The sequence below is a fragment of the Dipodomys merriami genome, unplaced genomic scaffold (assembly GCF_024711535.1).
Source record: "Dipodomys merriami isolate MVZ:Mamm:240054 unplaced genomic scaffold, mDipMer1.0.p SCAF_1, whole genome shotgun sequence".
Classification (NCBI taxonomy): domain Eukaryota; kingdom Metazoa; phylum Chordata; class Mammalia; order Rodentia; family Heteromyidae; genus Dipodomys; species Dipodomys merriami.
Window position 1 is genome coordinate 52,832,488 of NW_027202270.1, and position 16,903 is coordinate 52,849,390.

At 33.9% G+C, this 16,903-nt stretch overlaps 1 protein-coding gene across 12 annotated transcripts in view; it reads right to left on the reverse strand.

Moving 5' to 3' along the window:
• The window catches only part of Slc4a10 (solute carrier family 4 member 10), a 446,328-nt gene that overhangs the window by 197,562 nt on the left and 231,863 nt on the right, over positions 1–16,903 (reverse strand). For 2 of the 12 annotated variants that reach the window (XM_070022024.1, XM_070021985.1), the window contains exon 1: positions 12,399–12,588. The exons of 9 other annotated variants lie outside the window; for them this stretch is intronic. In XM_070022024.1, coding sequence (XP_069878125.1) covers positions 12,399–12,479 — 81 coding nt within the window. In that variant the 5' untranslated portion in view covers positions 12,480–12,588. Of the gene's footprint in view, positions 1–12,398; positions 12,589–16,903 lie in introns of those variants that run through there. One more of the 12 variants, XM_070022015.1, reaches the window with a different exon arrangement.

Here is a 16,903-nt window from a genome sequence, read left to right on the forward strand (position 1 = left end):
AGTAAGAAAAAAGTAGCTACTTGTTTAACTACTAACTTTACCTACATTGTGATCTTGTTTCATGTTTAACTCTGTTTTCATTGCAACATATTAAAGAGAGTAAGTATTATTCTGTTCAGTATGTTGAACTTTTAATTCACCATGCCATTTTTAATTATTCTAATATTTATTTTGCTACGTTATTATTCACCACCATTTTAAATACATTTTACTACCTGCCAGTTCAGAGTAAACACCCCTCAGTAAGCCTAGGAAATTATTTTTGATGCCCTAAAGCATTCTTAGAATTCTTTTTTTTTCTTAGAATTCTTAAATTTCGAAAACATTATCTTTTATTGAGTCTGTATTTACTAATCATTTAACATGTGCTAAATTAAAAGAAACACTTGCTTTCCACGACTTTGCATTCAAAGAGAAAAGGTATAGGAGTGTGTAATCTTTTAAATGGTACACAGTATACAGGAGAAATATTAAGTAAGATTAGTTATTCTAAGAGATATATAAATGACTACCTAATCTCACTAATGTATGCTAAAAATAAGTCTGCGAAAATGAACAAAATTTTCATAATAGATGAGGGGATTCCACACAGATGATACAGCATATGCAAAAGCACAATGGTACCAGTGACTCTGAAGGATATGAATACCCACTCTTTGCAATATGACAGTTCTTTTTCTTTAATTATCTCAAATGATTACACCATCCTAGTGGGGAAAACATGAATACTAACACTTTTGCTATAAAGAAGTTATGTGCAAAGAAGTTATGATACATTCAAGCCAATGGCATAGATAGGGATACAATTCAATTTTTTATTGTTATTGTAAAGGTGGTACACAGAGGGGTTACAGTTACATAAGTCAGGTAATAAGTACATTTCTTTTTGAACAGTGTCACCCTTCCCTTGCTTTTTCTCTATCACTGAAGTTTGATGTTTTAATTGGCATGTAAGTGGTCAAATCTTTGGATGATTCTCACTCGACATTATAAAATGATTCCTCACCTATTTTTCCCAGGGTTGGATATAATTGCAGCAATAATTATTAGCATTCATTGTAAGGTTTATATTTACTGCACACAGTACTAGATAATACAAAGTATGTATAATACCATTAAAAATCTTCTAGGTTGGGAAGGTGGCTCAGTGGTAGAACACTTGCCTTGCATGCCAGAGGCCCTGGGTTCGATTCCTCAGTACCACATAAGCAAAAAGAAAAAAAGCCGGAAGTGGCACTGTGACTCAAGTGGTAGAGCGCTAGCCTTGAGCTGAAGAGCTCAGGGACAGCGCCCAGGCACAGAGTTCAGGCCCCACAACCGGACCCGAAAAAGAAAAGAAAGAAAGAAAGAAAGAAAGAAAGAAAGAAAGAAAGAAAGAAAGAAAGAAAGAAAGAAAGAAAGAAAGAAAGAAAGAAAGAAAGAAAGAAAGAAAGAAAGAAAGAAAGAAAGAAAGAAAGAAAGAAAGAAAGAAAGGAAAGAAAGGAAAGAAAGAAAAATTTTCTAAACAGGTATATGCTCTAAGACTTACAGAGGCTTAGAAACTTTTTCTGGATCACTGAGCCATATGGGTACTGATTTGTTTGGTGTTATTCAAATAGCAGACTGTATCTGGTAGGGGAGGATTACCAGTAACAACCACAATTTGCTCAGCACCTTGCTCAGAGGGAATTTGCTAATGGATTTACTTTTGATAGCTCTAGTAGGAGGGAAACTGGGGAAAAGAAATATAATGAAATCAATGAGTATCAAGTCTTCCATCGGTTTTCTATGCAATTTCTGATTACTTGAATGTTTCTGGTCTCACTGTGGTGCTTGGCATTTGATACCTTACACATGAAGATCTAATTCAGATGCATGTTACCTGAAGCAATATAGCAAACACAAGGATTAAGTGCAACAGCTCTAGATCCAAGCTTCCTGGATATAATCCTGCTACAATCCATAGCATAAACAAAGTACTTAACTTCTTTTTTGTATACTATATATAAAGTAGAATGTGTATAAATGTGTGCACACATACTAAATTTGTATATATGTATATATATGTATATATATATAGTCAACTTTTAGTATATGTATGTATATATATACATATACATACACTTTTAGCTTTCTCCTCAGCTTTACCTAGTTTAGCAGGAATTATAGTTATAGCTTAGATTTATCAAGCTGGACTCTTTATTGAGCATGCTATGTATTGTTTCAATGATAAATTCATTTGATTCTAATTACCACTGTAATAATTACCATATTGGCATCTCCATTGTATAGATGATAACACTGAGGGAAGAGGTTAACTTAATTTTCTAAGATAAATTTTTCTTAAGATTCAAATAAAATGAGTAAAGGTAAGTGATTCAAACACAAGAGTGTAGCTCTGGAAACCTGTCTTTTCTGTGCTGTATTTCTACCTCTACACTATACAAAAGAGTCCATGTGTTCTTACAAGCTTGAATTGATCTTATAAAGAAGAAAGAAATAAGAAGAGGTGAGGGGGACAAGAAGAAGCAATAATGGTGTGTATTTATATGAGGTATAATTTGCAATATACTTCTCTGGAACCAGTCAGTCTCTTTCACCTTTTATAAAGAAGAATTTTACGAAGGATTCTTCCATTATTTTTAGTTATTTTTCTTGTCAATGTTCCTATATTGTTTGTTTAAAGAGTTGAGATAAATAAAGGGTCTTTTCTTTCTAAATGTCTTTTACTTGTCTTTGAGAGTGAAAAAAAATAATGTTTAAACATGTAAAGGTGTCTAAGCAACTTAAAGCTAAATGACTTCCAAGGTTTCTTCCAGAAAAGGGTTTTGTGAATCTAAGGCAAGTACTAAAAATGTTAGTACCCTCCCTGTGTACAGCTTTTCCCTAAGCAATGTGAATTCAGAGGGATTAATAAGAACAATCACAAGAGTTTGTGAAAAAATAGAACTTTCAAACAATACCGAATTCTATAGGAAGAGACAGTACTTTCTATTATACACATCTGCTATTGTTCTAAAAATAGATTCAAAGAACACCTGTCTGGTTTCATTTATATTCACCCTTGTGCAATTGGCAGAAATACTTCTGATATACTTTATATGGACTTAGTATTAAGAAGATTGGATTCTAATTTTGTCACAATGCCCATCTACAGATGACACTTTCTTGGTTCTTTTTTTTTGGGGGGGGGGGAGGGGTCTGGCCTTTGAGCCTGAACTCTGGGCCTGGGCGCTGTCCCTCAGCTCTTCAGCTCACGGCTAGCACTCTACCACTAGAACCACAGCACAACTTCCGGCTTTTTTGTTTTTGCTTATGTGGTGCTGAGGAATCGAACCCAGGGCCTCATGCATGCAAGGCAAGCGCTCTACCACTGAGCCACCTTCCCAGCCCAGAAAATTGTCTCTTGTACTTTATTCAGTTGTTATTGTTGCTGTTGTTTTTCTAAATACCTGGGCAATACTGAAAACTCTCTGGTCTGTGGACTAGAATCCTTAATGCTGATACTAAAAATATTAGTAATAACAGTTTACTTTATCTTTTCTAAATGGAAAAAGCAAAGCTAAAACACCCAGTGGCTTCCATAATTAGAAATAGCAATTTCTATTTCCATTTTTCTCTAAGACGAAGTCCTTTTTATCCAAATATTCACCATAGTGACATGAGTATTCATTGTATTAAAATGATCCCACTAGATTGTCCTTGGTCTAGGAAATGTCAAAAACAAAGCCAAAGCTAAATCAGATTACTTTCCAATAAAATAGAGTTTACATCAGGGAGAAGCAGGAGGTCTCTTAGGATCTGAAATCTAGGACTGTTGATCTTGCTTGTGGATAGACTAAGACATGCCCTCATGACATTTTGATAGAGAAATTTATTAAAAAGCCTTCATTTTGCATCTACCCCCTACCATGTCTACTAAATCTACTCAGGAATTTAATTTTCATTTCCAAAGTCTCAAGCAGGCTAGAGCTCTTAAAATGAGTTCAAAATATAGAAACTGGCCTTTTGTTTTTTGTTTTATTTTTCCTTAGGAATAAGTAGATCAGCAAGGACATTTTCTCAGATTGGAAGTCATAATCTAACATTCATTACTACACTATCTGACCCCAATAAACCTTTTCTATGATATGCTGAGAGATCTTTAGGCAGTGGCCAAAGTGGGTTGTTCTGTACAACCCAAGTAGGTCATTTGCCTTCCACTTCAATATGTGGTATTCCCTCTCAAGATTATCTGCAACATCTACCTCTTCTACACCCACCTAATGGCTCATCACATGCTCCTCTTCTCTGCCTACTTTCCATCTCTTTACAATCATTATGACACTCTTACAACTTTCCACATTCTCTTACAGTTTCTTGTATTAAGTGATTATACTCACTACCAGAGATCTCCTGAAGTCAAGGGCTTATTTGTTCATTGTATTTTTGCCCAGAACTGTGCTCACTACAATGTTGGAAGATTCTCTATGTTTATTTGCTTGTTTTCACAATTTGTTACCTGGAATTCAAGTAACGTCATGCTAATTTTGGGGAAATAACTGCACATTGAGAAAGTCTGCTCAACAACAACAAAAAAGAAACAAAGCTGAAATTGAGAGATGTCTCACAAAATACAACACCTAAGTTTCATCCAAATAGTCAATTAATTACATGTACTTAGGAGTTCTTTGGCAACTTTAGGCAACTAGATGTTTTACTGAAATAATCACCAGAAATTCAAAATGTACTTTGTCAAGTAGGAACTTTATTTAATTCAGTTATATACTATTATATTTATAACATTTCACTTTAGCCTTTTATTTAGAATAAAAGTACTAAGTAGGGCCTGGGAAGGTGGCTCAGTGGTAGAGCGCTTGCCTTGCATGCCAGAGGCCCTGGGTTCAATTCCTCAGCACCACATAAGCAAAAAGAAAAAAGCCGGAAGTGGCGCTGTGGCTCAAGTGGTAGAGCGCTAGCCTTGAGCTGATGAGCTGAGGGAAAGCGCCCAGTCCCAGAGTTCAGGCCCCACAACTGGACCCCCCCCAAAAAAAGTACTAAGTAAAATTAGTAAAACACATTATACTTTATTCGCAGTGAATTTTTTGTCCTAGGCAATTTTTACAAAAATGAAAATAACTCACATCGTCTCATCTATGTAAACTTGTCCCAATTATTATATATAGGCCTTGGCTTTAGTCCTTCATTCTGACCTTAATTTGTAACCAAGAAGAATCTAAAATTGCTGTTAAATATATTTAAAGGCCTACTAATCTCTCTGTAACGAATGAGAGTTGGAATATTATAGTCAAGTGAAAGATCAATAATCATAGAATCCTAGTAGAGTAGTAGTTTAACTACATTAACAGTGGATACTTTCCAAAACCCCAAATAGATCCTTAAAAACATGGCTAGTATTAAATCCTACATGTACTAATGTATTTTTGTATATGCATACCTATGTTTTAGAGCTGATTTTATAAATATGGCAAAAGGAGAGAATAATAGCAATAACTAATAATAAAGTGAAGCTATTAAGACAATATGCTACAATAAATGATATTCACTAGTTACAAATTATTTGTTCATAGAACTTTTTATTAAATACTTCAGAATACAGTGGACAAAAAGCAAAACAACTAATTATTGCTACAGTGGCCTGCTGAGAGCCACTCTGGATCTTAGAATATATAACCATTTGTCAACAACTAATGTTGGCAATAATGTGCTTGTTAACACGCCATAGATCATTACAAATCCTTTATATACAACAAATTTAATCTTCACAACTCTTTGATATAGGTATCATTAACACCCATTCTTAAGTGACAATTGAAAAAAAAAAAGTTCACACAGTAAGTAATACTGCAAAGTCTGAAATGAGGGAATTTTGGAGCCCAATACTGAACCACTACACTTGCAACCTCTTACTGGAGTCAGCTATTACAACCCAGCAGCTTATTACAAATCAACTCTCTTTTGTTCTAGTACAAGAAAGAAGATTCCTGGCAGACCTTAATGGAGTAGCATGCCCAGTTTGGGAAAACAAGGGTTTTGCATTTGCTCTCCCTGCTTTCCTGCTCATACTCATATGAAAGAGAACAGAGTAATGCCCAACTGTCCACCAGCCAGTAATGAGGGCCTATTTTCACCTAATCCTCTTTTTCAAAGCCTGTGGTAACCTATTCCTCAGCAAATTTTGTCACTTGATAAATCATACACATTTTAGTATGATAAACACCTATTTCAAAGGACTCCCAAAGAAGCCTATCTTTATTTTCAAACATTTATCCTCATAAATAACAATTTTCCTTCTATAATTGTCATATTTACTTACTTAATTACCTTAGCCTTAAATTGGGATGGATTGATCACAATCCTATTTTAGGGTGATTCTTGGGATTTCTGATACTGCCTCCTGCCAATGAGAAAGGTCTATCTCACTCTTATTTTTTAATCTTATAAAGCCCATAGAGTAATTTTATTGATTCATAGTTTATAGTGCTATGCATAACAAAATTATGCATTAAAAGAATTCAATACACTTGTTAAAAAATTATAAAACTTGGGATTATATAGTTCAAGTTAACCTTTTATTTTTCTTATGCTGACTATTGTGTGCAGAAAGATTCGTTATAAATTATCCTAGAATTCATCAACTTACAGATTAACTTAAAATTGGTTGTCCTATCCTAAAACTCATACAGAAACTCAAAAGACCTTCAAACACCCAAAGTAATCCTGAGTAAAAAGACTAAGGCTAGATGCATCACAATACCTGACTACAAACTGTACTACATATCAATGGTATCAAAAACATCATGGAACTAGCACAAAAACAGAGAGGTAGAGTAAAGATCCAGAAGTACAGCAAATCAAAGACATGATAAATGGGACTGCATTGAATTAAAAAAATCTTATGCATGTCAAGGACATAACCAACAAGCTAAGAGAACAGCTTACACAATGAGAGAGGATTTTTACCATCTACACAATCAACTGCATAATATCCACAATATAGAGAGAACTTGAAAACTTAAACCCTCAAAAAAAACCCACCAACTCAATTAATAAATGGGATAATGAACTAAAAAAAAATCTTCCCAGAAGAAGTAAAAGTTGCTAATACAGACATGAAGAAATACTCAATGTTTCTGGACATAAAGGAAAAGTAAATTAAAACAACATTAGTATTCCACCCCACCCCACCCCAGTTATAACGTCCATTATCAAGAAAATAAACAATAATCAATGCTGGTGGCAATGTGGCCAAAAGGGAACCCAAATACACTGTTGATGGGAATGTAAACTTGTTCAGCCACTCTAGAAACTGTGTGGAGAGCTTCACAAAATTAAGCATAGAAAGACCCTATATCTAGCAATTTCACTTCTGGGCATTTACCCCCAAAATTACAAACCACAATACAGTAAAGCACAACCATGGCTATTGAAGCATTATTGACCATAAACAAGCTATGAAATCAAATCAGATGCCCCTCAATGGATGAAGGAATCAAGAAAATGTACTATGTATACATAATGGAATTTTACTCATTCATTAGAAAAAAAATATTGTACCATTTGTAAAGAAATGGAAAAAATTGCTAAGTAAGTCTGGTCCAGAGAGACAAAAAATGCAGCTTTTTCTTTATATGTGAAAGCTAGATTTAGTTTATTAGCATATAAGCAAATTTGTTGGATAATGTACAAATGTATACAAATGTATTAACTGAAATATAGTAGATTCAAGGAAGAACTCAAATAGTTTCTTAGAAAGGCAAAATCAAAGTTCAAAAAAATGAAACACCTGGGAGAAGATACATGAAAAGGGTGGGGTGAGATCAAGGAGAAAGACTCAAGAATCCAGTGTATATACTCCAAAATTAAGAAGAGAGAAGGAAGGCTTGGGGAGAGTGAGAATGTTGAAATGGGTGATATTGATCAAGATATATTATATTCATAGACTGCTTTGTTAAATGGCAACTCATTTGTACAACTACTTAAAGGTAATAGTGAAAGCAAAAAATGAACATGTGGGCCAATGAAATAGAAGATTCAAAAAGAAGTTTACAAAGGTACACCCATATGATTCTTTTGTTGTTGTTGTTGGTCATGGGTCTTGAACTCTGGGCCTGGCACTTTCCCTCAGCTCTTCAGCTCATAGTGCTCTACCACTTGAGCCACAGGGCCATTTCTGGTTTTCTGAGTGGCGATAAGAGTCTCACAGAGTTTCCTGCCTGAGATGGCTCTGAACCACAATCCTCAGATCTCAGCCTGATGAGCCACCAGTGCCTGGCCATATGATTCTCAATATTCTTTGTGTGTGTGTGTGAAAATACCGTACAGAGGGGTTACAATTACATGAGCAAGGTAATGAGTATATTTCTTATCAAGCATTGTTGCCTCCTCCTTTGTTTCCCCTTCCCAACTCCCCTCCCGGACCCCCCCCTCTGCACCAAAGTTGTAAAGTTCATTTTTTGAAATAACATCTTGTACATCTCATTGTTGCAATGGGTTCACCCATATCCCTATTTAAACGATTTGTTTTTTCCCTTCCACTCCACAAATTATACCAACATCAAACAGTGAAAATAGAGGTTATACCGTGGGGGAGGGACATACAAAAACAAAAAAAAATCATCTTATACATATGTTAGAAACAATCGCAAGAAAGAAAAAACATTTGAATACTTATCTTGGGGTTCATTTCACCTAACATCAACTTATCTGACCTTTTCTGTTTGTCTCAGACATACACTAGTTATTGCAAATAAGGGAAACCAGGGGACCTATGTTTCTTTGGGCCTGGCTTACTTCACTTAATATAATTTTTTCCAAGTCTTTCCATTTCCTAACAAATGGGGCAATGTCATTCTTTCTGATAAAAGTGCCCAAACATATATTTATGAAAAGAAAGTCTATATACCAAGGGGTACCAGGAAACTTGATACCCATATGTTGAGGAATGAAATTAGATACCTATCTCTTACTCTGTACAAAATCAAATTTTTCCATATAAAACCCAAAATTTAGAAACTACCAGAAGAAACAGTTCAAGTCTTCTGCACTGGGCTCTAATAGTTCAAGAAAAACAATAAATAATTGACAAATGGGATTATATTTCATTTAAAAATGTTTGCACAACAAAAGAAACAATCAACAGAGTGAAGAGATAGTCTGTAAAATAAGATAAAAATTTTTGTCAGCTATCCATTCCACAGGGAATTAATATCCAGAATATATAAATGACTAAAAATAATCGTAAATACAAAAGAGCAAATAATACAACAAATGGGCAAATGAACTGGGCAGACAATTTTCAAATAAATATGACTTCTAGTAAATACACACAAAAAAAGACTATATTTTCAGGGATCATTTCTATAGTTCGTAAATACACAAAAAATGTTCAACATCTTTAGCTATCAGGGAAATGCAAATAAAAACTATGTTGAAAGCTGGGTTCGATTGCTCACGGCTGTAATCCTAGCTACTCAGAAGCAGAGACCTGAAGGCTGCAGCTCAAAGCTAACCTAGTCAGGAAAGTCCATGAGACTTCTTATCTCCAATAAACTTCCAAAGGAACAGAAGTGGAACTGTGGCTAAAGTAGTAGAATGTTAGACATTAGCAAAAGAAGCTCAAAGACAACATACCAGTCCTGAGTTCAAGCTCCCAACACACACACACACACACACACACACACACACACACACGAATCAGTGAACTTATTGTTACATATATCTTCATATCCATATTTACTGCTGCACTTATTCACCATAACCAAATGATGAATGGATAAACAAAATATATACAATGAAGTTTTATTCTTCCATAAAGAATTGTTTGTGGAAAGCTGGGCAGAAGTGGAGATCATCATGATAAACAATATAAACCAGTCACACAATGACAAGTCTCATCACATATTTTCTCTCACATGTGAAATCTTGGGGAAGGGTAGAGTAGAGTGAATTGGAAGTGAAAGGAGGACTTAAGGATGTATAAAGGGAAGAAGAGAGATTGAAAGAAAGAAAGAATGAATAAGGGTGAAATGACCAAAGTACATTAACATTAGAATGTCAAGATGAAACACCTTAGTTTGTGTAATTAAAAAAATGATAATAGGGCTGGGAAGGTGGCTCAGTGGTAGAGTACTTGCCTTGCATGGATGAAGCCCTGATTTCGAGTCCTTCGCACCACATAAGCAGAAAAGGCCAGAACTGGCACTGTGGCTCAAGTGGTAAAGCACTAGCCTTGAGCTAAAGAGCTGAGGGACAGTGCCCAGGCCCAGAGTTCAGGCCCCATGACCAACAAAAAAGTAAATAAAATAAATAATAATAATAATAATAATAACAACAATGCAAACAATTTACCCATTGTAAGGACTCCCTTTTCAAAGACAAAAGGAAATTGAAGCATACAACTTTTGAAAAGAAAATTCAAAGACTGACTAGTTTTTTTCTGTATATTTTCTCATAATCTCCTTAAAAAGAAATGGCTTTTTTCCCTGTATTTCTCAAACAGCAAATGCAGCTTCATGCAAATAATTCACTTCCTTGCGTTCAATGAACAAAGAATTACCCAGACATTTGCTCATGAACAGTACACACAAGGGCAACATTTTTTAAAAGATTGCCATTTGTTATCAGGCAGAATTACTATCAATTCACCATTCAAAAGGTCAAAAACAATGTGCTACATACGAAGAAAGGTTAACATTATTTTTAAATGTCTGCTACATACTAACCAATCTTTACTCAATATATTTTGACATAGTAACAGATAATTTTTCCTGGTTTTTCCCTGGTTTATAAAAGAAATGACAAGTCTAAGACTAATTTCTTTCATTTTCCAAAATTATTGAGATATACTCATTTAAGTACCACCAAATGAACGTGACCAAAATTTTTGATGGTTTGGTTCCTTTGATAGATCATAAATACAACAGAATTAGTCACATGTTCTGAAAACAGTGCCTAGAGGGATCCCAAAGCATTGCCAAGAAACAGAATGTACTCACAGTGATTAATACATGCAAATACTGGAAATAAATTCTAACAGATTAAACAGATTTTGTAGCAACTAGAAGGTATATTCACATCATTCCAAAATTAATCAAGCTTAAGAATATGGCAATTTTCCCTACTAAGAAGACTATAAGCTGGTTAAGCAGCTTGAATAACCTATAAATTATATTCAATATCAGTAGGTAAATTTTTTCAATGTGTTTTTAATTAAGAAAGAGAAACTTAGCTCAACTGAATCAATTCACTGTTTCAGACTTTGTTATATATTAAATGTAACTACATAAATGAAGCCCTAAATGATCATGCTACAGAATCATGAAGATAACACCATTATTCCAGGGAAAAATGCTTCAACATTTTTTGATAATTTAATATAACAGATCTGATAAGTTCTCTAAAATTGTGGGGGGACATGTAGAACATAAAAAATTAATAAAATGCAGTTGTTTTCAGATTTAAGTGCAAAACTTAGGTAGCATCTTACCAGAAGTTAAATGCATTTGTGACTTGAGAAATAAAAGTACTTTAAAATAATTGACAAATTGATACATAAATCCATGGCTGTCGGCTTCTCAACAATTTCTCTTTGTAGTCAACATGCTTAATGAAATCAAGTCTGCTCAACTTGAAAATGAAAGTAAGCAAATGCCAAATCTCTCTGGGTCCCTTCACCAAAAAAAATGTTTACTAAGTTCAAATTTCAAAATCTTTCTGTGTAAAATAAATTTATACTCAGCTATCTGCAAGGACTTGGCAAAGATCTACATAAAAGTATCAACAGCATGAGTACTTTATCTGAAAAAAAAGATTAAATCCAGTGCCTTTTGAAACCCTGTAGCCATTGCAATATAAATTTCAGGAAATTATCCTGCAACCCAGATTCTGATAAACATTATTCTCCTCCTCAAACTTATTGCTCTGTGGTGTACTGCAGTGCTAGCAGCAATGCTTAAGAAAAACTAGATAACAATTTTGTAATGTATCATATCTTTAAGCAGATAGTTATGATACTTTTATGCTGTTCTGATCGATTTATCCTACTTTTATTACTTAAAGCATTATATGGAGTCTCATTTAATTTGGAAAAAAATCCAGAGCCCAAACCTTGTTCCTAATCATATAAAGAATCTCTTCCTTTTGTCCCCACAGAAAAGGCCAAGGTAAACATACACACACACACACACACACACACACACACACACACACACACACACACACACACACACACACACACACACATCTTTAAAATTCAAATTGTTTAGCTGTTATCCATAATTATAAATACTACTTACTTAGATAGTAAAGGGAAAATCTGAAAATAGACAATTTCATTGCCTTTAGGCATTCTAAATGACTGCAAGAGGAAGCAATAACTCTCCATTCTAGTAATATCATCACAATTCACAAGGTCATACCTGATGACTTACAGACTGCAAAGGCTCACAGGTTCCAGACTGCATGACCTTTCTATTCCCAGAAACCCATAAAGACTGCATTTTCTGCCTTACAAAAGATAATCACAGCCATCTCTCTCTCAGCATCTTCAGGGCTAGTGAAGAAAATACCAAATAGCAGATCTGTCCCATCAGTATCTGTTTAAGCTATCATCATCATTTGTCCTCTCTCCTGTGCAGTTACAAACACTCGGGACTAAGAGAGGCTGACACAGTTGTATATGCTGATGCTGCTTATGCTGTCTGAAAACAGTAAGCTTCTGCGTGGAGCAGTTCTGCATCATCCAAACAAGGAACCAGCCACATCTTTCAGGTTTTCCACTTCTGCTACTATACAGATTTCACTTGCCCAGAGAAGTTTAATTTTTTTGTCAGTCCTTTTAAAATAAGTGAAGCTCTATTTAACTAAGGATCCAATATGCCTGTTATAAATATCATGTTAAAATGTCAATTCTTAATTATTAGGCAGCTTTCTTCCTACATGAATAGGGTTAGTATAATAAATTAACAATTTAAATTGTGCTCCATTTTAAAGGAATCTGTTCTCTGAATCACGTGTATTATCACTTGTCCAATTCATCAGGATTAGAAATGTCTAAAAGTAAGAAATTTTTTTATTCTGGCCATCTTTGTGAATAATGGTAAATGGATAAACAGACCCACCAACACCAAATAAAAATGTTTATTGTGCTTTTAGTTAAGGGTTTAACATGCAAAAGTTAATGCATTATTATCAAATTATAAGATTGAGTAGTTAAATTTAGGAATAAAATCTACATAAAAATTATTGGCATTAATATTACAAATTGTCAATATTCTACTCATTGTGTTTTGGTAATTGTTTCTTCTACTATAACATAGCAGATTCTGGAAATTCAAACATTAGTAAGGTAACTTGATAACAAAGAACCTGTATCTTCTAAAATTATTATCGGAAATTTTTTCTCTTTCTATGTGATAAAGGGTTGTTTTTTGAAATAAAGAAAATAAAAGCTAAGATTTTAATCAAATGAACTAAATTTAAACTTAGGACACAAAGTATATTTTACCTTAAAATAATTATCACATTATGTACAGCCTTAATCAATGACACTACAAACAAGCAACAGAACTGTGAAGAAGCTAATTGAAATTTAGTAGCTAATATGGTATATAAAACTATTTTAGACAAAAACAGTTTCCCTTCTCCTATTCACAAGTCATGAAACATATAATAGCATTCAGGTAAGTTCTAAGAGGTCAGGAAATTGGGATTCCCTAATGGTCTTCTTGATACTATCTTTTTAAACAAATTACTGCCACGAACTACACAAGTTCAAATGCAGGACTTGAAATTTTGACAGTACAGTATACATAGTTAATATGAATAGATGATAAATCACAGGGAGAAAAATGTGGTTTATCAGCATATCTTTTTATTGTAATCAAAATAAGTATTCATTTTGGAAGAGATGTCCTTATTAATGTCTATATATCCATTTATAGTATTTCTTTGTAAAAAGGAACTATCTTCTACATATTAGGTACTACACATGTACTGGAGATTCCTTAATAAACATCCCCAAAACCTGCTTTCACAAAAAGTAGATAAGTATATTTGGTTGTGATAGATGAAGTAAGTAGAGCTACATACCAAATAGCAGGACAGTGAATAGCTCCTTAAACTGAACTGTTAGAACTGAGAAAAGACTTCTTTAAAAGCCACACTTAAGGAATAGTACACACAACAGGGTTATGCTATAAAGTGTAAGAACAGATAGAAGATGAGAAGCCAAGATCCAGTCATGCAATGCCCTCAGGAACCACTAAAAGAGTTTGGGCTTTAGTCTAAAGGTAATGAAAAAATCATCATTATAATCAGTATTACAGTTCTAGTATCTTGACTGAAGTATGGACAATCAATTGAATAAGAAAAAAGTGGAGGAAGAGAGACAAATTATGTATGGTACAATTTTGGTCAGAGAATGATGAAGGCATGAACCAAAGTAGTGGCAAGTAGATATGGAAAGGAATGACTGATTTCAGATCTATGTCTTAATGAATAGGAATAGAATTTAAGGGCTTATAGGAGATATAAGGGAAAGAGAAATATCAAGGTTTACTTCTAATCTCTTACCTTATCATGAATCTCATAACCAACCTCTCCAATGTGCACATCTTAAAGTTATTCAGTGAATAATAAATGGAAAATAAGAAAGTTGAGCATTTTCAGATATTTCATCAGAGCATTTATACAAACTGTTTTTACCATTCTCTTAGTAATGTTAACTAGTATACGCTATCTGGTTTTCTGGCCAACATTCTAAGTTAATATTTGTGATAAAAACTCCAAAGCTTGAATGCATAGAAGCTCTTAATCTGTTAACTAATGAATAAAAGTTCCCCTCAACCAAAAAATAATTAATTTATAGTCCATTACTAGATCTTTTTAATAGTGATTCAACATGACTAGCCAATTAAAATAAATGAAAGTTGTTTTCGGATAATGATTACTCTATTAAACAAGTATTTACTCATGTAACATGAGCTCAAAGCATTATTACTAAAGGATGCTCATCATAGCAAAGCAGAGTGCCTTCATGCTTTCTCTAAGAAGGCTGTTTAACAAATATTCAATGTAAGGGTATATAAAGTAGCCAAAGGTTTGCAAAAAAAATATTTGAACTGGGTGAACAAAGAATCGAAAGTTCAATCAGAGTGATACAACAAAATACTCTGGATGTGAGCTGCTTTTAACACTAGAAATTTATTTCTCAATACTCTGGTGGCTAGGAAGTCCAAGATCAATCAATCAGAAGATATAGTGTCTGGTGAAAGTTTTCCTCTTGCTGTAACTTCACATGGCAGGAAAAAGGAGTAAGATAATTCTCTTTCAGAAAGGTATTCATACAATTTTAGAGGTAGAGCCATTGAATCTGTCATTCAAAATCGTGCTGTTGATTTTCAACATACAATTTAAGAATGGAGATACAAAGATTCAGACCATAGAAGCACACAAAGTGAAAACTGAGGTAACTTCATCTATTTATTGATCTGCTGAATGTGAGAACATCCCAAATACTGAAAAATAAACATTTTAAAAGAGCAAAAGCACTTTCAATACACCAGTAACAAACATGCTGATTTTAAAAAAGGATAAATTCAAAAATTAAAAAATAACAAAGGAAGTGAAATACATATACAACTAAAACTATAAAATATCAAAGAAAGAAACTGAACATATTAGAAGATGGATAAATCTCCCATGTGGTGGAATTAATATTAAATGAGTATCAAGAGTAATCTACAAAGTAAATGCCATCCTCACCAAATTCCATGGTGAATAGAAAAAAATAATTATAAAATTCATAAGAAATAATAGATATCCTAAGCAATTCTGAGGAAGAAGAGTTATGCTGACTTCCAATGGTGACTTACACTATAAAACCACAACTAAAGCAGCATGGAACTGGCACAAACCAGGTAGGTAGGCCAAAATTGAAGACACAAAAATAAATGCACACAGCTATAAGTCACAAAATTTTTCCCAAAAAAGTGACAAAAATATTGTAGAAAAGACAGTTTCTTCAACAAATAATGTTGGGAAAAGTGGATATTCAGAAGACTGAAAATAAATCCCTATCTCTTGTGCTGTGAAAAAAAAAATGAACTCAAGACCTTAAAATTTAGACCAGACACATTGAAAATACTACACTCCAAGATGTAATATGGGCAATCACTTTTTAGATAGGATTCCAATTACTTAACAAATTAGATCAAGCATCGAAAAATGAAATTTAAAGGCTTCTATCACAAGACAGTCACCAGAACTAAGTGACACCCAACAGAATGGGAGACAATTATTGGCAGCTATTCATCAGACAAAAGATTAATAATGAGCTCAAGAAATCAAAAACAAAAAGAACAAATAATTCAGCTTAAAAATGGACAAAATCATTTGACAGATCTCAAAAGAGTAAATATAAAAGTCCAATACATATGCTGGGAATGTGGCTTAGTGGTAGAGTACTTGCCTAGCATCCATGAAGCCCTGGGTTTAATTCCTCAGTTCATAAATAGAAAAGGCCAGAAGCAGCACTGTGATTCAAGTAGTAGAGTGCTAGCCTTGAGCAAAAAGAAGCTCAGGGACTGTGCCCAGGCCCTGCATTTACGCCCCAGGACTGGCAGAAAAAAAAATCAGCACCCTTATCCATAAATAAAATTCAAATTAAAGTGACACTGAGGTTGCAACTCAACTCAGGCTATCATAAAGAGGACAAACAAGGAAGCATGGGAAAAGGAATTCCTATATACTGTTACTGGGATGTAAACTAATGAAGTCACAATAGAAATCATTTTAGAAGTTGTAGTTCCTCCAAAAACTAAAAATAGAACTACTATATTATCCTGCTAGACCACTGTTGGGTATATATGCAATGAAATATATGTCAGTATAAAATACACATTGATGTACATCCATATTTGTA